Below are 24,031 nucleotides of genomic sequence, written 5' to 3'. Positions count from 1 at the left end.
CCTAGAATTTTGTGAGGGGGGGCAGGGAGGCTTTTTAATTATTAATTCAAAACTTTTTATACACAGAAGGCTAACAAGATATTCTCTTTCTTCTTGCATCAATTTTGGTTATTTGTGTCTTTCAAGGAATTTGTCCATACTTTGTCAGTTGTCAAACATTCACATAAAGTTGATCATAATATTCTTTGTTGTTTTTTTAATGTCTGTAAGATCAGCAGTAATGACCACTCTTTCACTCTCATATTGGAAATGTGTATCTTCTCCATTTTTTCTTATCTGTCCAGCTAGAGATTTATCAGTGTTATTCAAAGAACCAAATTGGGAGTTCATTGATTTTCTCTATTATTCTTCTATTTTCTATTTCATTGATTGTTTCACACAGCCATTTAAATTTAAACTAAAAGCAATTAAAAGTAAATAAAATTAAGAATTCAAAACTCAGTCACACTAGCCACATTTCAAGTGCTCAGCTACACTATATGAACATTTTCATCATTCCAAATAGTTTATTGGTAAGGCCTGTTCTGGAGGGAGGGAGGTCTGTTTCTCAATTGTTCCCATCTCCCCTAGCTAGACATTTTCTCTAAGCTTCTTAGGGGTCATGGGAGAGCCATGTGGGTCTTGAAACCATCCTGTCCTCTTGACCCTGGCCTTGGTCCCAGCTCAGGCCTTGTGGCTGAGGTGGCTCAGGCCACCTCCTTTCTTCCTGGTCCCTTTGCCTCCTCTCAGTCCCAACGGTCTGTTCTCCACTTTTGCTTCCAGAGGGAGCTTCCAACACAGTGATCTGCCCCTGCACCACCCTTCACAAATTGCAGTGCTCCCATTACCTGGGCTCCCACAGGACTTCCCAGCAGAGTATGATCTGTTTCCTCCATAGGCCTGAGCCATGGTTGCTAGGAGCAGCCCCCACTTTTAAATGAGCCACCAAGAACGACCATGTCACTTACATCACTTGGCCTCAGCCACCCACTGGACTACCAGGAAAAAATGCCACCAGCCCCAGAGCTGCGTGGCCCCTTCTCTTGGATTTGGTTTATGGCCTAAGCCCCAGAGCCAAGTCCCAGGGAACCTCCTCTCCAGGCCCTCCAGAGCCAGCCTAGGAAGGCAGGTTCCAGATCTTTGAGTCCAGCCAAGTTTAGAGTGAGACAGAGCATCCAGGAGGATATGAGCACCCCATCAGAGGTATTAGGGGTGTGGGGTTGAAGGCCAGACAGCACTTGTCTGAATGGGCTCCTAGGCTGTGGCTGGGGATCTTGCACTCTGCCTACTGGGCTCCCAGGAGCCTGTGCCTGCCTGCACAGGTCAGCCCAGCCCACCACAATGTGAGTGGCCACAACCCCTCCCTGCTGGCTTAGCCACGCCCCTGACTTCCTGCTCATCAGTCCTCAGACCGTGAATCACCAGCAGCCTCACCAGAGGAAGCAGTGATAACCCCAGACTTCAGAAGGGCCACCCTGGATGCTTGTCTGTCCTAATCCACCCCTGCAGGGCAGGAATTAACAGCCCCTGCTCCACACATGCCATTAGTCCCTCTGCCTGGAGCCTTCTTCCTTACAAACTCCCTCTCTCCACTAAAACATCCCTCTTCTCAAAGTCCCCCTTTGTCCCCATCCCACCTTCCTGTTCCCTCCTTCCTCTGGGGTCCCTGGTCCTTCAATCCACCTTGCTTTCCCACTATCCACCAGCCACTGGTGCCCTTGTCTGCCCTGAACCAGGGGCTCCCCATGGCTCCAAGGCCCACGTTGAGGACATAGACTATCCTCTGGGGTGAAATGGGCCAGGAGGGTGTCCATTTGACCACACAGAGGATGCCCTGCTGGGGCTGTGGGCACTGAGGCATGAAAGAATGGAAGGCCTGGATTGTGGGGATCCTGTAGGCAGTTAGTGGGGAGCCACAGAAGGCTGAGCTGAAGAATGACCACAGGAGGTGGTGTCTGGGACTGAATTTGGGGACCGTGAAGGAGGGAATCAGGGAAACAGAGTCAGGACAGGGCTGGTATAAGGCATCCTGGGGAAGGCTAAGTTGGGGCAGGCAGGTACATGAGACCTGAAGAAGCCAGAATCAACCCATCTAAGCGTGTTGGTGGAATGACAGATAAGAAGGGCCCCTGAGGCCAAAGTCACTGAGGAGTGAGGGTTTGGAGCAGCTGAGTGGGCACCGCTGAGGGGTCCCCTCCAGAGGACTGCAGGGTGAGGGCAGGAGAGCTGAACCCAGAGAATACCCACATCAGGGGAGAGGAGGAGGGAGGTTTTGAACAGATGGAGAAGGCATCCCTCCTCCCTGAGTGGAGACCATAGCTGGAGCATGAGCCCCCTTTCCCCCACCTTCAGAGCTGCTTCACAGATTGCAGCACAGCAATTCAAGAAGCACATGGAGCGTTTGACAGATTGGAAATATATCCTAAAGCCACAGTCACAAAAACTATATGGTCTGAGTCTAGAACAGAAAAAACAGAAACAAAAAATGAAAGAATTCCCCAGAAAGTATCCTTATTTACATCTGCCACAAGCCCCCAGATGCCTCCTTCTCATGGAACCACCCCCTAACCCCTAACCCTGGCACTGCTCCTGGTAACTCCCTGGGAAGAGCAGACTACAGACACCAATAAACTTTGCCAGAGCTTAATCCACAGCCACCAAGAGAAACCCACCAACAAATGTCTGTGTGATATGGGCCACAAATATCTGGATGTTGATGGAGGATAAACTTGGGATCCCTGCTCCTGGCCATTAACTACAGTTCATCCCAGGGGGTCATAGTTAGATCGTTTAAAAAGAAAAGAATAAGAAAGGAGGACTGGGTTTTTCCCCCAGATTTAAGCATTTGAACAAAGATACTGATCCCAGAACACATTGTAGGGACCCATCTGTGAGCCTGGCTTTGGTTTATCCCTATGACCCCATAGAAGGTAAGATCATTGTCCCCATGTCACAGCTCACAGAGGTGGCATCTCCACCAGCTGCAGGTGCAGAACAGGGAGACCCATGATGGCCCATCACAGGCAAAGTCATGCAGTTTTCCTAAACTCTAAAATAAATTAACCCAAAAAGGAGGGAAGGAAGGAAATATAAATGTGGCAGTCCAAAGCTTACTCAGAATTGTGGCCCATTTATATGAGATTTCTCTTTGATAAGCAGAAGAGGTATTATTGGTGTACACATTATGCACAAGGTATCACTGACTCTAGACAACATTCTAGAACAGCATTCTACAAAAAATCCTCCCTCTTCAAGGTAAAAAGGCACATATTGTAACACACGTGGCTTCACACACTTACTAAATCAGCCAAAATGAGTAGAAAAGATAAACAGCAGTGTCAGCCGAGCTGAGCCCACATCCGGGGTGTGGAGACCCTGGTGGCCCGTCGGGGCTGTGCTCTCTCAACAACCGACCCATTCGGGCTGGGCAGCCCGAGACAGCACGCCCGTGAGTGTGCAGATGCTCTGGCCCAACTCAAGCCAGGCACATGGGTCCTGTTCTCCTGACCGTCAGGGAGCCCAGGGCGATGGCTCCATTTTACAGGGAGGAAGTTGAGGACTGCAGAGCCAGGACCATCTCTCTGCTCCTTCCTACAAGCTCCAGCACATCCGCTGTTTGGTAAATGCAGTTGGGTGGGGTGGGGGGACAGGAGGGATTGCGATCTTGAAATAACACGGGCTGGAGTGTGGGTTCAGGCCGGCAGGCGGACAATTAATTACGAGGATCCCGCTTTGAGCCGGGCGAGGGCCCAGCTAGGCCGGGTGTTTACATGCACGCTCGTCTGTTTGGGGCCTGCAAATCCGTGTCAGATGTTAATGGAACAGCATCATTTTTCTGCCGAGGTGGCATCCCCTGGGATGTTTGGATGAGGCGGCCGATGGGACTTGGCCTGGGAAAGGCGGGCTGGCGGCTGAGGAGGGAGGTCATTTGTCAGGCTGCCCGACAGCCCGCAGTGCTCCCCTCACACCAGCACCCCTCCTCAACCCTGCAGCCCCACCTGGTGTCCCTCCATCCACCGGGCTCTGGGGACACAAAACCATGAGTCGTGAAAAGTAAGGATCCACTCCAAAATACGGGAAGGAGACTGCAAACTGGATGTGAATAAACATTTAATTGATCATCGACACAACCACCTGGGTACACACCCAGCCCAGGGTGCAGCCTCTGCTCCACACCTCACACCTCTGCAAGGCGGGGTGCACATGGCATGTCTGTTGACAGATCTCTCAGGCCAGGCCTGGCCACCTAAGGCCGGGCTGTGTCCTGTGTCCTGCTGCGACTTGCCTCCTGTGTGGGCAGTCCTCAGCTCCAGATCCCTACTCCCTCTCCCTCCTCATCATCAGGGAGGCTGATGGAAGAAGAGGCCCAGAGAGGGGAAGTCCTGCCTGAGATCACATAGCAAACAGGCTGTCAGGGCAGGCAGGTAGAGTGGGGCGTGCCCCAGCAGAGGGCCAGGTGGGAATGGCTGGCCTGTGGGGAGAAGGCAGCCCTGAAGCACCTCTGTGTGGGGTCACGCTATCAGCCACTCTGCAGATGAGGGAGGTGGGGCCGGCCCCAAGCTTCCACAGCCAGGCTGGGCTGGGCCTGCCATGGGCTCCTTGGGCCAAGAGTATAGCCACTCAGGGCTTCCCTGGTGGCGCAGTGGTTGAGAGTCTGCCTGCCGATGCAGGGGACACGGGTTTGTGCCCCAGTCCGGGAGGATCCCACATGCTGCGGAGCGGCTGGGCCCGTGGGCCATGGCCGCTGAGCCTGCGCGTCCGGAGCCTGTGCTCCGCAACGGGAGAGGCCGCAACAGTGAGGGGCCCGCGTACCGCCAAAAAAAAAAAAAAAAAAAAAAAAAAGAGTATAGCCACTCATGTCAGGGGGCGCAGCCTGGACCAAGGCTTGAGGCAGACAAAGCCTTGCTGGAACCCTGGCCCTGCCAACTTCTCCACCCACACTGCCCCCATTGTTCCTCACGAAGCTGGATCCTGTCCCAGGGCCTTTGTTCTACTGTTCCCTCGGTCGCAACACTCTTCCTCCATGGTCTCTGGGCTCTGTTCAAAGGTCACCTCCTCAGAGAGGCCTCCCAGTCCCAGGACCCGAGCCTGAGGTGTAGGGGCAGTGGTAAGTGATTAGCCTCAGGAAAGCTCATGGCACCCTGCCCAGCACACTGTAGGCACTCAGGAAATGGGACCACACTGGCAGCACAACCACTACATGAAACCTATGGAATTCAGCACCAGACTCTAATGTCTTTGATATGAATCTTATGCACCATTATCATTATTGTTATGGAGAATTGCTTTCACAGGGCTGGGAACACAGCCTGAAGTTTTACATCAGCTGCATCTTTTTCTTCAAAATTTATTTATTTATTATTTATATTTGGTTGCACTGGGGCTCTGTTGCTGTGCGAAGGAGCTCTCTAGCTGCAGCAAGCAGGGGTCACTCTTCGTTGTGGTGCGCGGGCCTCTCATTGTGGTGGCTTCTCTTGTTGCGGAGCATGGGGTCTAGGCGCGCGGGCTTCAGTAGTTGTGGCACGTGGGATCAGTAGTTGTGGCTCACGGGCTCTAGAGAGCAGGCTCAGTAGCTGCGGCGCATGGGCTTAGCTGCTCCTCAGCATGTGGGATCTTCCCAGACCAGGGCTTGAACCCGTGTGCCCTGCGTTGGTAGGCAGGCTCTTAACCAATGTGCCACCAGGGAAGCCCAGCATCTTTTTCTTTAACCCTTGGACAGTGAGCCCTCTTCACTCTTCCTCCCACACACCATCCAGCGCTCAGTACCGTGGACAAGGAGGGCAGAGACCCCGGCAGCCATGTGTCCAACACAAGACCTGCCTCCGTGTCCTCAGCTGCAAAGAGGGTTCCTGGTTCAGGGCTGTGCACAGAGGCAGGGTGGGCTGGGTCCAGAGGGGAAAGTGTGGTTGGGGGAAAGTGGGGGTTGAAGGTCTCTGTGCAGCCTGGGAAAGAGGGAGAGCCCCATGATGGAAGGGAGAGTCGGGCAAGGGGATGGCCCAGCCTGCTGCCCTGCCCAACATTCCACCGCGTGCCCTGTGCTCAGCCCCTCGCTCCAGCCATCCTCAAAGACGGCACCTCACTTTGTCCCCATCTCAGGGCCTTTGAACGGTAGCAATTGTGCAGTTTCTCTCTACTCTGGCACAGCTCTTCCTCCTGGGCCTTGGGGAGCTGCCCTCCTGGCCGCTGTCTGCAGGATGGTGTCTCTCATAAGCTCAAGGGCTCTGTAACTGTCCTGCCAGCTCCACTAACTGTGAGACTCTGTGCCTCAGTTTCCTCCTTGATAGGATAGAGACAGTTGTAGGACCTTCCTCAGAGGGCAGTTGTGAGGCGTGAATGCGCTAATACAGGCCGGATACTTAAACAGGTCCCGGCACACTCAGCCCTTAAACAGCTCAGGACCAAGCTGATCTGATTATTATCAACTCCTTCCCAATGCTCACAGTATGCTGTTAACTTTACTTCTCTTTGCCCATTGCTGTCCCTTCGGCAGTTAGCCCCAGGGTCTTGCCCACAGGACAACACGTGCTAAATGAACTGCTATTCGATTGAAGGACTGTTCGTTCATGGCCCTCCCCTGCCCCCTGGTGGTCACTCTCAGTATTGCCCCAAGGCACCAAGTGGGACTCTTTCCTGCAGGTTTGGGGACTGGCTCTGGGTCTGTCCAAGGCTCTGAGCACCCAGGCAGTACCATGCAAAGCAGACTGGGCTGCCGGCGGGGCTAAGCTCCCCACCTGCACAGAGACGATGGGAACACGTGCCTGATGGGCACAAGGGGTAGAGGGCGAGACCTGGGGGAGGGGGAGCCTTTGAGGGGAGAGGGAGCCTTAGGAGGAGGGGGATCCTAGGGGAATGTGAGCCAGGGAGAGAGTAAACCCCTTGCCCTCAGCCTACCCTGCAGAGGCTGCTCTCCCGGAGAGTCCACTGCACCTGCTTGCTAACCTGCAGGGGCTCCGCAGGGCCTGCCACATTCCCCACTGTGTGGACACCCTCCACCTGCTCTGAGCCAGCTCCAGCCCTATCTCCAACCATCTGACCACCCTGAGGTCTGGTCACTTGCCCTGGGGCCTTTGCTTGTGTTGCTGAAGACATTTTCATCTCATGGGCTGCTCCAGGGAAGCTTCCAGACCCCCTTCATTCACCTGGAGTGTAACACAACACCATGGGTGTGTCTCATCACAGCCTGTCCTATTGTACCAGTGAGCAGGCGGCAGTGTGGGTCCCAGGCAAAGCCCAGGCTTCCCAAGAGGAGCAGGGGAACAGGTGCCCCCTCTGAGCTTGAAGTCTTCCTTGGCAAAATCGGCCCCGATGAAGCCTCTGGAATGTTCTCAGCACCGAGCCTGGAACACAGTAGGTGCTCGGGAAATGACTAAAATTCAGCTAAAATTTGGAAGCCGACTTAAGGGGCAATTTGTTTATTTATGCCATGTTCAGTACACAGGACACAGCCGCATGTGAGTCTCAGTCAGACAGAGCTAGGCAGCCTGCAGTAAAAAAACAGCTCCCAACATCTCAGAGGCCTAACGTGCAACCCTTCATGTTTCCTCTTGCGAAGTTTGTTGCTGGTCAGGGGGCTCTCCAGGACCCTGTTGCTGGCATCCTGCGGCCCCCAGGAGCTGCCTCAACACGATGGTGGTGTTCCACTTACACCTGTTGCCAGGAGGCTGAGAAATTATGGTGAGCAGGGGACAATCCTGGAGCACTCAAGTCTCATCCATGAAGGGCTTCAGTGTGGGCCTCAGTTTATCTACCTGTCAAATGAGGGGCTGGGTCCATGGGGCCACGCAGGGAGTTTGCTCAGCCCCTCCCCTCCAAGTTCACTGTCGCAGGGCTGTTGGCCCTGCATGGAGATGGGGAGAAGACCCTGGAAGGGCCACAGTCAGCACCAAGCACAGAGCGACACAGGCTCCTTGCTGCCCATGCTGCAGGCACACCCAGAAATGCATGCCTCTAGTCCACCTACAGACATTCCCGAACACAAGGGCAGCTGGGGCCACAGTGATGGCCCAGGGCACGACCAGGCCATGCTGCACCAGGATGGTGTGGGTGCAGCCCAGGATAGGGCCTAGGGCCAGGGAAGAGGCTCTGGGTACCTTCTGGGAGGTCTTTCCCAAGCCTAGGGCCCCAGGTCCCAGATGGCCCTCTGAAGACCCAGTCCCTACAGCCATGCTGGGGTGGGAAGACCCAAGGAGCACCCAGATAGCTCAGCCTCAAGGACTCCAGCTCAGAGGCTGGGCAGCCAGAGCCAGGCCTCGGGAGGGTGGGCTGTACAGAACAGCCCAGGGCTTGGCACGGTGCCCCAGCGGCTGTGGGGTGAGGGGGCGGGGACCCCTGGGGAAGCCACAGGGCAGGATCTGGCTGGATCCAGGCAGGGACAGGACAGCTGCCAGGAAGGGTGAATGCCCAACCATGGGGTTTGCAAAGGCCCCTCTTGCGGGGTCCAGCGGAGCAAATTCAGGCTGTGGAGCTGCCTTGGCTGAACACTGCATACCAGGGCCCAGCAATGTCTGAAATGCCTGGCAGCTGGGGCAGCCCCAGCGTGTGCCTAGGGTCTCCTCTGTGGCAGTCCCCTTTGGCCAGTTGGTCCTTTTTTCTCCCTAATCCTCGATCCTCACTGTGCCCTACACTGTTCATCTGTGTATGTGGGGGGGGGGGGGGGGGTCTGCTTTTGTTCATTTGTTGTGAGTAACATCAGCTTTTTTTGGGGGGCTGCATTGGGTCTTCGTTGCTGCGTGTGGGCTTTCTCTAGTTGTGGTGAGCAGGGTCTACTCTTCGTTGCGGTTCGTGGGTTTCTCATTGGGTGGTTTCTCTTGTTGTGGAGCACGGGCTCTAGGCGTTCGGGCTTCAGTAGTTGCAGCACATGGGCTCTAGGGCACGCAGGCTTCAGTAGCTGTGGCACGCAGGCTCAGTAGTTGTGGCTCGTGGGCTCTAGAGCACAGACTCAGTAGTTGTGGTGCACGGGCTTAGTTGCTCCACACCATGTGGGATCTTCCCGGACCAGGGATTGAAACCATGTCCCCTGCATTGGCAGGTGGATTCTTAACCACTGCGCCATCACGAAAGTCCCTAACATCAGCTTTAGACTGAAATTCTGCACATGTTCTCGGGTGCCTCTCACCGGACTCAACTAAACTGCACACCTGTGAACACTAAGAAGGTACTAGAGGCTCCTGAGGATGCTAGGGGCTGGGGCTGGTACTGTCAGGGTCTCAAAGGCTGCCCACTCTGACCAAGGGTCTCTTCTGCCTGCTCCTGCAGGCTGGCTCAGGGTGCTGCAGCTTTGGGGTGCAGGGCAGTACATATGCCCTGTGGGCAATCCAAAGGCTTTCCAAGGGGAAAGTTGGCAGCCAGGGCTGGGCCTGGGTAGGGGGCCTGGCCTGACTGCCCACCCTCACACCCAGCCCACTCACTGGCCCACTCCTCTCCCCAACGTCGAGGATCCCCACCGTCCTCACCACCAGAGTGGATGACAGTGAACAAGGCAGAAATGACACAGACATGGTTCTGTACAAAACCTGAAATATTTTTACTCTTTTAAAACTTTGATCTAAGTTACCTTAGACCTCATGGACTCGATACAAGAGTAATATGAATTGGGAAATAAAACACTTTAATAGCCACAATAAACTTTGTTAGAAATGTACATGTTGCCAAAATAATAATAATAAAATTAAAAAAATAAAAGAGAGAGAGAGAGGAAGAGAGAGAACAGCTTGATGGCCAGGTTAGATTATATAAATGTTCAACAAGGACAGGAAAGGAAACCTTCAAAACGCCGGGTCGGAATAGTCAGGGCCCCATGAGGCTCACCCCTCCCAGCCTCTGGGTCCCGGGGCTGCATCCCCCAAACAGGATGAGCAAGGGTGGCAAGGCCCACGCAAAGCTGCCTCTCCTCATGGACAGAACACCCAGGGATGGGCATATAAACAAAGCTCATAAGAAATGTACAAATATAAAAAGCTACAAACATTAATAAATTACAGCATCACAAAACACAGAAACACTTCACAAGGTGCTAGTAAAATAACTGTACCCCCACCCCCTTCATCAACAAGAAGGAAAGAAAGAGCTGGTATTCAAGTTGAAGATTCCTCTTCAAATGTGTCTGAAATAGATCTTTTGTGTACTGTTTGCTTCTGTAAAGACAGATATAAGGCTGCAAAGACATCACTTGTTTTTCAGGCAATACCTTAGTTCCTAAAAGAAAAAAAAATAATAATAACCATAATAATACAAAGAAAGAAGGAAAAGGAAAAGCATCGGAAACCCAACTGTTCATCATACTCGGCAAAAAACTCGTATAAATGTTAATGAAGGACTCTATAGAAAGAAATTCCTAAAGATACTTTTACTCTTATAAAAAAGAAGTTATTTAAAAAGCTATTTACACGCTACATTCTATGAAAAATATGCTTCAGGAAATACATCTAAAATTAAAATACAGGATTGCCTGAGAAACAAATCCAGCCCCTCCGTGTCGATGGGCAGACACGTGGTCCAGGAGCCACCCATGCACTCGACACCAAACGTTAACAGGTGACAAGACAGAAGTGCCCGGCCCCCAAGTCCTCGGGCCACCCGGCCACCATCTGCCCCACCAGGCATATGGCGGGGTGCCTTGGCTGGGAAGTGCTTCTCGGAGTATAGATGGTCAGGCTGGACGGGGACCACCCATGTGGCTTAGCCTGGGCCCCCTGGGCCCCACACTGTGTCTGGGCCTGAACCCTTCCCTGGGGACCCCATGATGGCTTCCCCCCCCAACACTGACACACTGACCCTGCTGATGGCCCCAGCCAGCCCTGAGAAATGCCCCAGGCATTCAGGGTGCAACACCCACCATCCGGCCCACCACCCACCAGCCGGGGAGCACAGAGGCTCCTCTCCTGGCTGGGCCCAACAGTCTCTGGACTTGTCTGAGAATCACTTGGGAAGAGAAGGGGGGCACATACACACCCCGATCTCTCCTCCTCTTCCTCTCTAGTGTTCTTTGCCTTTTTTAAAGCCTCTGGAGGCTACCAGCCTGTGGCCAGCTCAGACTCTGGGCCTGGTGAGCATTGGCTCACTCCTCCTTCCTTGAAGGACTCATGCTCCCAGCAGAGCTGCAAAGGCCCTGCAATCACACCCATGCTCGGGGATGCCTGGAGGCTGTCCTGAAACTGGAATGGTCCTCAAACTGGCAGGGCCACGTTTCGGGAACTGGTCACTCTAAGCAACTTGAGAAAGGACGTCTGTCCGTATTGGCGAGCTCCGCCCGCTGAAGCAACAGATGCTCATGTGAGGGGGATGGTTGCCGGGAAGAGGCCAGGCCCTCCCTGGGGTGAGGCAGCAAGGCCACCCTCCTGGGGGCTGATGTTTTAGCAGGGCTCCAAGGGTCCTGAGCGGAGCAGAAGGATCCTGGCTTTCCAAACTTTAAAGGAGCAGTTTTCCATTCCGATGAATTTTCAAAATTTTCCCAAGCCTCTGTTTGGCAGTGGCCATGCCCTTTTTTGTACGCTTTCCTGGGGGAGGCAGAGACACAAAAAGGACAGATGAGTGACAGGAGCAGCATGTGGGATGGGGGTCTGTAACCCTCCTGAGCCCCCACCCTGTCTGTAAAATGGGCCTGCAATTCCCAGGTCCAGGGAGTTCTGCATCCCTCCAAAACCACCAATTGTCAACAAAGCGCCCCACTCAGAGGCTATGTCGACAAGGCGTTGGGCCGTGGTGAGTAGGGTAGGCACAGGCCAGGGATGGCATTAGGGCCACCTAGAGCCACACTCCCCATGTCCATGGCCGGCTGGGCCTCACGCCCATGGTGCAAGGGGTCTGGGGGGTGACAGTGGGGAATGCCACGAGACCCGGCCAGCCGTCCCACCCCTAATTCACACAGAGGAGCCTGGGTCACCTTAGGCTCCTCCCAGTGAATCCTCGGCAAACCACCAACCACACTCTGACTTCAAGCCAGGCCCCAAAGCCGAGGCCCTGGGAGTCTGAAGGGCCAGACCTAACTCCAAGGTAACCAGAGCCCCCCTGGTGAGTAACCAGAGCTCTTGGTCTTGAAAGGGACCATTTGTTTCACATACTGACTGAGTGCCTGGCCATACACACACATGGCTGCAGGGACAAAGGAGACCTGTGGTCATCCACAGGGATAGTCTGCAAGTCTAGGTGACTCAGGGTCGGCGGGCAAGGTACCTTTGGCAGCGGTGTTGTTGGGGGATGACGAGGAGGGCCTCCTCGTGGTGAGGAAGACCCCAGGGGCCATGGGCTGAGAGGCACGGCCGGCTTGGGCCCCAGCAAAGGCGCCGGCTGCCGTGTACTCGTGGTCAACCAGGCTGCTGCTGTGGGACTCTGGTGGGGGCTCAGGTGAGCTGCCCTCCTGTGAGGCCTGGCTGCTGGCCGTGCTGGTGGAGGCCGGGGTGGTGGAGGCCGGGGTGGTAGAGGCCGAGGTGGTAGAGGCCGAGGTGGTGGAGGCCGAGGTGGTGGAGGCCGAGGTGGTGGAGGCCGAGGTGGTGCCGGCAGAGGCAGAGGCGGAAGGGGAGGTGGTGTTGGGAGCCAGCTTCCTTTTGGTGTTCTTTTTCTTTTTGCTTTTCTGCTCCTCCTTTGAACAAAACATGCAGGTGTGTCACCCCACAGGGCTGGCCAGGCTTCGGACACTGGGAAGCAGCCTGCAGCCTGGGAGCAGCCTGGTCTGCTGTGCACAAGGCTTCTCCCATGGAGCTGAGCGAGCCAGCACTGCAGGAGCAGAAAGGGCTGGATCATGCCCGAGCCCCACCTCCAGCCACCACGAGCTCTGCAGAGCAGTACTGGGGCCTGTGGAGAGACCACCAGGCCCCCCTCTGTGAGGTGGGCCGTCCTGGACACAGGGACGTGCGGGATGTGGCACCAGCACTCAGCTGTAGTGGACAGACTCAATCTGAGTTTACCTACTGGTGGACACGTAGTATGGGCCCCCGCCCCCATCACCCTAACCCCCTCCATTCCCCACCACCCCACTCTGAGCTGCCATGAGACTCCTGCCACCAGTTCCCAGCTTCTCTGCTTCCCACTAGCAGGGACTTGGGAGCCTAGAGGAACCGGGGTCGGCAATACTCAAATGTCCCCAAGGCTGTGACAGCCCCAGACTGGGTGGTCTCCGTACATGAGGGTGGGGGGAGCAGAGGCATCTGGGGAGCCTGAGCCCAGGAGGGGGCCCCCTCCTCACCTGCTGGGACAGTTTGGCTGCGGCAGCTGCCAGCCCGGTCTCAATGGAGGCCACTCTGGTCCCCTCGCGCACAGGCCTGTCCTGCCTTGGCACCGACGGGCCGACCCTCGCTGCGGGAGAGAAGGTCAGCCTGCCTCGAGCAGCCACCCACTGCCTGTGCGCCCTCCTGGGATCCCCCGGCCCTGCCCCAGTTTGTCCCCAAATCCCAGGGACAAGTCACAACTCAGGGAGTGTCAGCTTGGGCCCCAACCTGGTGTGGGGCTGGTTCCCCTACACCAGCAAGACAGGAGAGGTCAGGAGGGAAGTCACGTGCTAGGTGAGCCAGACCCCACCCCACTGGCTGCCATGATGGGGGGCCAGGTGCAATCGTGACCCTCCCAGGGCTGTTCATTGAGGAGAAACTAGGCAGAGGGCCACCTCAAGACAGGGACACCGCACTGCCCTACTGGCAGGAGCTGGGATGCCTTTGGGTGAGCTTGCAAAAGCACCTGGGCTGAGGTCCCGGGAGAAAGAAGTGGAACCCCAGTCAGGCTCCCGCAGGCAAGTGACACCCCGTCTGAGCCCCCGCACAGAGCTAGTGGGTGTGGAACACGGCTGCTGGCCTTCGTGCGTGGATGGAGCTCCCCTTCCAGCCCCCAGCACTACCTGTCGGGCTGTAGGGAGCATCATCCGAGCCTTTCCTCTTCTTGGAACGGGACTTGAAAACAGGGCTGTCCTCATCCGACTCCAGGGAGGGGTAAACTAGAGCGGCAAAGGGGAGAAGGGCTGGGCTGCTGGTGTGGCCACAGGAGGGTGGCTGCTGCAGGCTACTGGCAGAGCTTATGACTGGCATCCCCCAGGCTGTCCCCAGGCTGCAGAGCACCAGCCCTCTTGGTGTGGCTGCCACACGCATAGGCACAGGTGGCCTCTGAAATTGTCAAGCCCAGGCCCCCTTGAGGTCCAGAGAGGGCCAGACAAGGGGCTCCATCCAGCCCCCATGACCAGCTGTTCCTACCCCAGCCTGGCCACCACACCCACTTGAATGCCCAATTCTCAAAACGTCTCCTCTGCTGCTATCAGAGAAGAAAACATCTGATGTCCATGGAACTGAGTGGCTCTGAAGGACCCCAGGCTAACCTCAGCAAGTCTCTGGAGGAGGGAGACCCACACGGCAGCCCTGGGTGACTCACTGGGTACCTCCTCCCATTACAGGTTCAACCTCCAAGGCTTGTGACACCCAAACCCAGAAAATGGTGCCCAGAAAATGGAGTTCACTCCGCTGTTGATCTGTCAGACCACGGCAGGCCCCTCAGTGAGGCCTGAAAGTGTTCACCAGATAGGGCAGGTCCAGCCTCACCACGGGAGGGCTCTCCAGGGACAGGGTCTCCAGGACAAATACACTGCCCTCAGACCATCAGGACTGAACTGAAAACAGGCCCTGCACCACGGGGGCCAGCAAGGCCCTGACCCTGAGGAGCACAGCGCACCCTGCGGGGGCTGGGACATCTATGGGCAATGGGCTGAGGCATGGAGGCAGGTCTTCACTCCAAGTCCCCTCCCAGGCGGCCAACAGCAGCTCCTTCAGAGCCCGTTGGAACCCAAAGCGCCAGGCCTGGAAGGAAGGGCTGTAGTGGGAGGCGAGGGGCCATGCCCCTGGGCAGAGGCCACAGCTATGGCCCAGCCACCAACTCACTGCCCACCTCATACTCAGGGCCACAAAGCCACTCTGGGCCTCGGTTTCTCTGTCTACACAGACATAGGATGGACACGGTCTCAACGTGTCTGAAATGGTATAGCCACGTGGAGAATAGTCGGGCAGGTTCTCAGAAGGCGAAACAGGCAGCGACCCAGGTATACACCACAGGAGCACCATAGACACAGGCCACACAAAACTCCCTGCACACCAACATTCACAGCAGCACTGTTCACAACTGCCAAAAGGTGGAAGCCATCCAAGTGCCTGTGGATGGATAAAGGGATAAACAAACGTGGTGTGTCCACGTGGTGGAATATTATTCAGCCATCAAAAGGAACAAAGAGCTGACATGTGCTACATCATGGATGAAGCCTGAAGAGTATGCTAATGAAAGAAGACAGGCACCAAAGACCAAGCGCTGTGCAATTCTGTTCACGTGACACACCCTGATTAAGAATACCTGCGAGGCAGCATAAATCAGTGGTTGCCAGGGGCCAGAGGATACGTACTGACTCTTAATAGGTACAGTGCAGGGTTTCCTTTCTGGATGATGAAACGTTCTCAAATTGGGTGTGATGATGGTGGCATGCACATCCCTCCAAATACACTAAGCACCACTGAGTTACACGCTTTCAAAGGGTGACTTTTAAGGTCTGTGAATCATATCCATAAGAGGGCCCGGCTCCCAACCCCCAGGTCTAGCACCCCTCCCCGCACAGCGGCGCTCACCGTAGTCCGAGTCCTTGAAGCAGGCGTCCAGGTGGTCCTGCTCCTCCTCGTAATCATCCAGGTCCACACTGTTCTTGGCCGCCCTCTTCAGCAGCCGCTTGCCTGCGCTCTTACTGCCAGCCCCGTTCTTCCGGGTGCCATGGGCCGCCAGTGAGCTGCCCTTGGCCTGGCCAGCACCCCATGTGGTCTGCAGGCAGGAGTCGGAGGCCTGCAGGTTGGCCATGGACAGCATTCCCTGAATGGCTTCCTGTGTGCTGGGGGAGGCGGGGGGCTGGCTGGAGGCACAGAGAGACAGGCACTCAGCCCATGGCCCACACATCCTCCCACTCAGCAGCCAGCAGAGGGTGTGGGGTGGAGGACAGTGGTAGCTGATAACTCCCCCATGGAAAGAGCCAGCTATCCCCTTCCCCTACCCTCTGTTCCCACCCCCCAACACCAAAGGAGGGCTGGAGGCCTTGGGACAGAGAGGGGCATAAAGAGAGAAGAGAGGGAGGGGATGAAGAGGGGCAGAGGGATAGAAGGTGGTAGACAAAGGTGCCATTACTCCTGATCTCTCCTACCGAAAAGTCAACAAGCGGATTCCCCCAGGGACCCAGGCCACGCTCCTCCCTCCCTCTTCCACTCCAGCTGGTTTTGTGCCCACCTCCACCCGCCGTGGACTCCTGCACTCAGCCCCAGCCCCAAGCGCTCCCTCCCCCATGTCTTCAAGGGCATCCTCCCATCTGGTACCTGAGATGGGGCAGCACAGCCCTCTCCCTCCCATGGCACTCGATCTCCCCAGGTGACTCACACCATCTTTTCATGACTGCACCTGCACCAGCACCCAGACCCTCACCCTTGCCCATCACCCCAGGCTTTTGTCCACCTGGGTCAGGATGGCCCACCCCGGCCTCTGGGGAGCCTGGCCATACCTCTCATTGCTCCCTGGGACCCTAGGAATCAGGACCTGGAGTGGGGCACTGCTTAGCCCTCCTCCCTGGTTACAGACCCAGGAGGCCCAGGAGCCCCAGAAGCGGGCCCGCCCTGTGTGTCTGACATCCAGGCCCCCTCCTGCCTGCCCCATGTGCCCCCAGGGGATGGACCCACCTGCAGGGCTGCCAGACCCAGAAGCAGCCCCCAAAAGTGCCAGTCCACATGGGCCCCTGGTGGTTCTGCATGGTCCCTGCTCCCTCCTCCACTTCCGAGAAGTATTTGAAGCATGTTTAGTAAGACATTAGAACAAGAAGGAGTCCCTGCTCAGAAATAAGGTTCCCAAGATTGAGGCTGGAGGGTGCAGGGAGATGGAGCTGGCCCCAGGAAGCACAGACACAGAGGGTGGTTCCCTGTGGTCCTGGGGGCCCACCGAGGCAAGTTTGGACAAAAGCCATCCTGTGAGGGGTACCGCTGGGCTCCAGGCCAAGGACTCTGCCCCAAGCCAGGAGGAGGCGACGGGCAGGCGCCTCTCTGGGCAGCGCTGCACGAATACCACTTCCCCAAGCCCTGTCCGAGACACACTGGACCACAGTGTTTTGGGGTTTTGCTGGAAGCAAATGGATTACGGCTCCAAAGGCACAAACAATGGGAAAAATCAAGTATGGTCAGGCCGCCATGGAGAGTCGGGAGCCTTCCACCAGACTCTCTACCTGCCCCAGCATACCCCCGACCCCCACTGTCCCACGCCATGACGGCAAAGGGCTACCCAGACCCAGCCAAGAGCACACGGCATTTGGTAGCGGTAATATCATTGTTGTACCATCATCGCTGATGCTTTCTGAGCAGGGACAGGCCCCCGACCCAGCACTAGAGCCAGCAAGAGCTGATAGCTGGCCCCCCATCCTCTGCCAGGCTCTCCAGTGCTCTACGAATGAGGCCCTTCCAGGCTCACCCTGAAGGTCTCAGGCACCCTCACCCAGCCTCATGGCCCAGACAAACACCTGGCTTCCTGCAGGGATGGGAGGGTGGGGGCCGGGACACTCACCATGAGGGTCCTCCGGGAGCCAACATGGAAGCCAGCCGCCTGCCTGTGCCATCTGGACCTCATGGTCCCAGCCCAGCTCGGCTGCAACCTGAGAGGGAGGGGCCTTGGAGCCCAGGGCTGCAGGCTGTCCACATGGGCCGGCGAATCAAGGAGCAAAGTCTAACTAGTGCGCATGGAAAATAATACCTTAATCCTCCAATTATCATACCAAAATCCTCTCTTTCCCTCACCCCCAGGCAGTAAACACTAAGCAAACCATCCACAAGAAATTAACATATTTTCCTCCATTTTCTTCAGCTGGCTTTTTCCAAACAGCAAATACTTAAAACAGAGCAAATGGACCATCAAACACTGACCTACACTCCAAATGGGAGACCTGGGAAAGGAACTGCCTGCGGCGGCCGAGGAGACCCAGCCCCAGCAGGCACACATGCACGTGTGCAGGCGCGTGTGAGCACATACGTGTGTGCCTACGGAGCAGTTCACAGCGCATCCTCAAACTGGCTGCCCTCCTCCCGGCAGGCTGTGTTCAGGTTCAGTCAGGAGCCCAAGCTGCAGCACCCGTGTCCCAGCTCCATGCAGAGTTCTGGCATCAGCCCCATCTGCCCTCATCCCAGGGGTGCCTCTCCCTGGAACTCATGGGGGACCCAGGGTGTGTAGGGCACTTCTCCAGGGTCTGAGCATCAACCGGTCACTGAGGTGCCAGCTAACCATAGCCTTCCCAGAAGAAAGGCACCTCCAAAGAGGTGAGGGGCCAGCCCGGGCACCAGCACCTTCCAGGAAAAGGGGGTTCACAGCCAGGCTTCTCCTCCTGGCAAAGGGCCTCAGGTCAGGGTCCCTCCCACCACTGCAAAGGCCACAGGGCATCTCTGCAGTGAGGGGCTTAGGTTTGCTCATCTACAGAAACCACTTAATGCTGAACAGGAAATCTGCACCCCACAGCTCTGTAGAAGCCTCCAGCCATACACTCCACTCCCATGAGAGAAGGCGCCTATGGCTGTCTGTGAGCATAACGCTGCACAAATAATGGTAATTTATGAAAGAAAATACAGCCATTTGATTTAGCAAGAATGCTTTTCAATCAAGCCCTAATCCACCTCCCGGAGTCCCACTGTCTAAGACGGGGGCTGACATGCTGCCTCCACAGGCTCATGTAGCCCCTGGACCTCGATTCTGGAAGCACAGACTGAGAGGCAGAGGGGGATGGGTGGAGCGCAGATCTGGAGGACCAAGCGAACCCCGAGCAGGTCACATGAGCCATGACTTCCTCAAGCCAAGTCCCTCCTGGCTGGATGTCACTGCCCAGCATGGTTAACATTCCAGGACCCCCACGCTTGGGTTCCATTATCAGCAGATGGAGATTCTGGCCCTGCCTCTGCCACTTCCTGGCGGTGCGGCCTTGAGCAAGTCGCCTAAGCTCTCTGAGCCTCAGTTTCCCCATCAGTGCAGCAGGACTCTCCTGCTGGCTCGAGGACTAGGAGGGGAGCCACCCCCCACCATGGTGGCTGAGGTCCCCAGAATGGGGAGGCTACAGGGGGCGTGGGCCCTGATCCCTTGGTTGTCTGTCTGTGGTACTTGTAGAAATTCCATGTGAAAAAAAAAAAAAAAATGGCCATGATGCATAAAAACAAAAGTTCATTGGGATCAAAAGAGAATTTAACTGGGACCACCATGAGAAAAACAAGCCCGGTGGCCTTCCACCAATGCAAAACCCAAAGAGGATTAATCCATTTCTCTCAAATCAAAGGATTGCAATTGGGCAGGCCTAGGTAGAGAAGACCGCCTGAGCTGAGCAGACACATGTCCTGGCCTGCCCGACCACCCAGAATCTCAGGTCCTCCGGGAAAGAACAGCATATACACCAGCAGCCAGTGGGCTCCTGAGGCCGCACATCTGGATGCACACAGGTCTCAAGGACAGCGTGGCTTGGTTCCCATACACCCCCCAGCTGGTGTGGGAAGCTGGGACCCCTGGCCGATCCAGCCCCTCCTCAGGGAGTGGGCTCTCACGTCCCCGAGCTCTGAAGCCATCATCTCCCTTGCCGCAGATAAGGGCTCTGCAGGGAAGCCAGCTTGGGGTCCCAGAGAGGCCCATTAAATGCCCTTGACCCCGACACTGGGCACACACTGTGGAATTTTTCTTATGTTGTTTTTATGGCGTTCAGGAAGTGATGAGACAGAGACAGCTCGGCGTCCTGGCCTGGAACAACCCTGACACCCTCCAGGTGCCCAGCCTGGCCCTGCTTCCCCACAGGCACCTAGAGGTATGGTGGCCCCACAGACTCCTCCCTCCATGGCCCCAACGTGGAACTACTTCTCACCTGACTCCCCATCTAGCATCTAGAATCATCCGTCCTCAGAGCTCTGTGCCCTCGCTCAGGAGCTCTGCAACACACAGGACCTGCACAGCCAGCCCCCTCTAACCTCTCTGGCCACCTGGCACCACCTCTGCCAGGCAGGGGTCCTGCTCTGGCCGCCTGGCCTCTGGGACGTGGGCTGACGGAGCCCTGCTTGGCCCACCTCTGTGGAAGCACCCACTTCCCCAAGTTCCCCGTGGGCACCGGGCCTACCTGTTGGGGTTGTACTCGAGCGCGCCGACCTCCTCGCTGGCCTGCAGCAGGTCCAAGATGCCCGCAGCCGATCCCCCGCCATCCTTCTTCACTTTGGCATTGCGGGCGGGCTTAGTGTCCGTGTCTATGTGCAGCGAACCCTCATCAGAGGAGTCATCACTCTGCTGTGGGGACAGAGTAGCCGGTCGGAAAAGGACTTGGGGGTAGGAGTAGGGACTACTGTTTCCCTTCAGTGAGAAAAAGAGGTTTTTAAAGAGCCTGTCCTTGTAATGAGCACCGTGGGGCTGGCTGACCAGACACACAGAGCAGGGCACAGGTGCCAGAGTTCTGCGCTGGGATCTTGGAGCCCTGCCTGCACCATTTCCCCAGGTGAACCTTGGTTCACAGGACCTTACATGAGACCCCAATATTGAACATAGATACAAGAGGAGTCGGCGTGGTTGGACTGGGAACAGGCAGTGTGCCTGCACCTGAGGGACACCGGTTAATAGCCCCTGGCAAGTGGCTCTGCAGGGACACCTTGGGCTCTGCAGGCAGGGTATGACCCCAACAGGGAACCTGGCTTTCTTGGAGACAGCCACTGCATCCTGGGTTGGACATGCATGGCCTTGGAGAACATCTAACTTAACCCCCACACGTTTAGTGCAAGACCCAAGCCCCAGCAGGTCTGGCCTGCTACTCCCTGTACCCCAGTCCTCCAGCATCAAGGAGCTGCATTATCCTCACGGTGGATCTGACTACAGAGGGCGGCTCCCGAGGCCCCACCGCTCACAGAGACCTGCAGACCTTCCACAAGTCCCACATCTGCTTTTGTCCCTTTGTGCAGGGTCCTGGGGCTCAGAGCTCCACATCTGGAGCCTAGCCAGCCTCCCCAGGAGAACGTCCCCCTCTGCACTCCACCCAGAAAGCTCAGTCACCCAGAAGGCACTCGCTTACCTTGTAGAGAGCCGAGTCCAGCTTTGGCTTCGTAATGGGCGTGGGCAGCGGCTCTTTCTTGTCCAGTAGGACTGAAAGCAGAGCATATGGGAGTCAGCAGCAGTTTTGGAGGAGCAGAGGGGGACCCTGGTCCAGCCACACCCGATGCCCACTCCACATGCCTGAGATGGCCTTTACGGGGCTGGGCCTGCCCCCTCCCCATGTCCCCCCAACTCACAGGACAAGTCCCTCTTCGGAGCATTTTTCTTCCTCCTAATAGGAAATTCGTCAATCTTGAGCTCCCCGTCATCCGACACGTACTCATACTCATCCCGCACTGGCTGGGGCTTGTCCTCCTTGAAGTTCTGCAAGGCTCCAAACACCCCTGGGCCTGGCTGTGGCTTGAGGGCCTTGGAGCTGGGGCGGCAGAAGTAGGCCGGTCAGTGGACATCCACACAGCCTGGCTAGTGCCCCCAGCACCAACCCCCACAGGCCTTGGAGGACCAAGAGCCAGGCTGGAGCCTTCCCAACCCCACAGCCTCCTCTCCAATGTCGTGACCCCAGTGAAGACAGCGCACAACCCACAGGGTATATGCCTGGCCCTTTCTCGGGCTATTTAAGGTTGTGCCCCCCACTGCCCCCTCACCCTAGCCAACGGATGAGCACGCCTTCTTTCAGGCTGCCCTGGGGCCTGATACAAGCCCAGTGTCAGATGGAGCCAGTGCCAGCTGGCCTGGGTTTTCTACATAGCTATTCTAGAAAAATAATTTCAGGGCCGAGGTGTAGACACAATAGTCTAAAAAGTTTCACACAACTCATCTCTCTCCTGGGGCAAGACAGGGCTACTGCAAACGAGGAGAGTCCAACGCTCCAGCCGCTGTCTCCCTGTGGGCTGAGGGCACAAGCACACACTCAGCAGTGGGGACAGCAGGCAGGGCACAGGCATCTGTGATTCTCGACAGGTACGGCTCTGATTCCCAACAATGGAAACACAGAGGACGGCTGGCAGTGAGCCCTGCTGGGTGTAGTCATGAGCTACGTAACACAACACACACATACACACACACCCATGTACACACACACAGGTGTGACATAGTTATAGAATCATGTCTCCCTTTCTCCCGTCCATTTCTAAACTCTGTAGCGCAGTCGGTCAGTCATAGAGTTAATGCTGTGCAAAAGCTCCCCGGGACCCAGCAGCTGAGCTTCAGATACATCAAGGCCGTGCTCAGGGCCATGAAGTCAGGGCAACCGGGCCCCTGCAGATCAGACCCAACCCACCTGCTCAGCAAGCAGCCCTGGCACATTGCCGTGAGCTCTTGGGAATAACAGGCCCACTTGTGCCAGGTTCTTCAAGAGCACAAGATTCTGACAGGCTCTGCTCCCCCACCACCTAAAAATGGCCTTCTCCCCCCATCTTGCAGATGAGAAAACTCAGGCCTACAGCAGAAAAGTGGCCCCATTCCCACTGGGACGTGTCTGCTGGGCGCCCACCCTGGACTTTGGATTCAGCACACAACTGGGTGGGGGACTGAAGCCACCGAGGGGCTTCTTGGTGGGCACAGGGTGTCTGGCCCACCAACCTCCCATCTGGCCAGCCCACCACACTGGTCAGCAGATGGAGACCCCTTATACAGTCCAGAGCCCGGACACACCAGCTCACACACACATACCCTCCCAGGCTAGGTGCCCCCATCTCTCAGCTCAGTGCCATCTCCTCCAGGAAGCCCTCCCACCAACTCCCTTGGACACACAAGGCCTCCACAGCACCCCAGGCCCCACAAATCCTTCTCCCATGGCCCCAATCACGGCCACAATTTTAGATGGATTTGAGAGTGTTGGATTCATACCAGCCCCTCCCCACTGGCCTCTAGACTCCAAGGCCAAGATCCTGACCCCCACCATGTCCTCTGTGCCAGCCCAGGACAGCCACTCGGCTATCTGCCCAATCACACTCTCCTACTCCTTGCTGGCACACACCACTGCCCCCTCACCACCTACCCAAGCTTTTTGGCTTAGGAGGCAGGAAAGGAGTCTGCCTGGAGGCCCTCATGAGGGGTGTGCCGAGCAACAGCGCCAGCTCAGAATGGGAGCTCACCACGGAGCCCTCCAGGAGGGTGTACGTGTGTGTCGTGTGTGCACAAGCAGGGGATGTGTGTGTGTGATGTGGGGGGGGCGGTGTTCAGGGTGTGTGTGTGGCATGTGGCACATGTGCAACCAACCCCTCCTGGCACAAGCACTCACGTACCCTAGCAGTTTCTTGTTGGAGAAGGAAAATGAGAACTTGTTGTCCTTGTTCCCTGACAGAGGAGACTTCTCCAACTTCTGCTCTTCCTCCATCTTCAGTAAGGAGTCGGGTTTGCTGTTCTGAAAAGCAAACGCAGGACCATCCCTGAGCCCCACACAGGCGCCCAGTGGGCAGAGGCAGCTGGACTGGGCAGCCTCCTCCCTCTGACATGTCACCTGGGGACCCACTGCAGCCCCAGGCCCACAGGACCTGCCCTCGGATGCTGCCCAGCTCCAGGGAGTGTGAGCTTGAACCAGGGCAGGCTACAAAGGGCAACGCCATCCATGCTCTTAGGCCAAGATGTGCCCATGCCAGCCCCTCAGAAGGTAGCTCCATGGAAGCCACGTGCACACCCAGACCCTCAAAGACCTTCACGGCACTGCCCACCTGCAGACAGGCAGACACACACCTGACATACCCTACAGGCACACACACACACCACCGAGCCCACACCTGCCCTACACACCACCTTCTTTCACTAACATAGCCCTCCCTGAAGGTAGATTCACTCACCAGCATACCTGTACACACACATCTCACCTTGTACTTCCACTTGGCCTCCGACTTGCTCTTAGTCTGCTCTCGGATTTCCAACCTCTCCACGTCGTTCTGCGTGCTGATAACCTCCTTGTTGGGCACACTCAGGACATTCTTTGCGGCCTAGAAAATACTAGCCATTATCTGGTAGCGGACATGGGTGGGCAGCAGGCCTCCATCAGACTACAGTACAAAGTGAGGAC

At 56.4% G+C, this 24,031-nt stretch overlaps 1 protein-coding gene across 2 annotated transcripts in view; it reads right to left on the bottom strand.

Moving 5' to 3' along the window:
- Nucleotides 1–9,484: 9,484 nt before the first annotated feature.
- Nucleotides 9,485–24,031, bottom strand: part of PHF2 (PHD finger protein 2) — a 94,166-nt gene continuing 79,619 nt past the window's right edge. Inside the window, exons 13-22 of one of the 2 annotated variants that reach the window (XM_029203023.1) lie at nucleotides 23,832–23,951; nucleotides 23,253–23,371; nucleotides 21,243–21,421; nucleotides 21,026–21,096; nucleotides 20,090–20,253; nucleotides 15,564–15,817; nucleotides 13,805–13,900; nucleotides 13,160–13,269; nucleotides 12,151–12,556; nucleotides 9,485–11,474 (exon numbers count right to left, since the gene is read on the bottom strand). In XM_029203023.1, coding sequence (XP_029058856.1) covers nucleotides 11,386–11,474; nucleotides 12,151–12,556; nucleotides 13,160–13,269; nucleotides 13,805–13,900; nucleotides 15,564–15,817; nucleotides 20,090–20,253; nucleotides 21,026–21,096; nucleotides 21,243–21,421; nucleotides 23,253–23,371; nucleotides 23,832–23,951 — 1,608 coding nt within the window. In that variant the 3' untranslated portion in view covers nucleotides 9,485–11,385. Of the gene's footprint in view, nucleotides 11,475–12,150; nucleotides 12,557–13,159; nucleotides 13,270–13,804; nucleotides 13,901–15,563; nucleotides 15,839–20,089; nucleotides 20,254–21,025; nucleotides 21,097–21,242; nucleotides 21,422–23,252; nucleotides 23,372–23,831; nucleotides 23,952–24,031 lie in introns of both variants that reach the window. The other variant, XM_029203022.1, reaches the window with a different exon arrangement.

Source organism: Monodon monoceros, unplaced genomic scaffold (genome assembly GCF_005190385.1).
Source record: "Monodon monoceros isolate NGI ecotype Baffin Bay Population unplaced genomic scaffold, NGI_Narwhal_1 Super_Scaffold_5, whole genome shotgun sequence".
NCBI classification, from domain to species: Eukaryota; Metazoa; Chordata; class Mammalia; order Artiodactyla; family Monodontidae; genus Monodon; species Monodon monoceros.
Note: the sequence above shows the minus strand (reverse complement) of the source record. Positions and strands in the feature narration are given on the sequence as shown.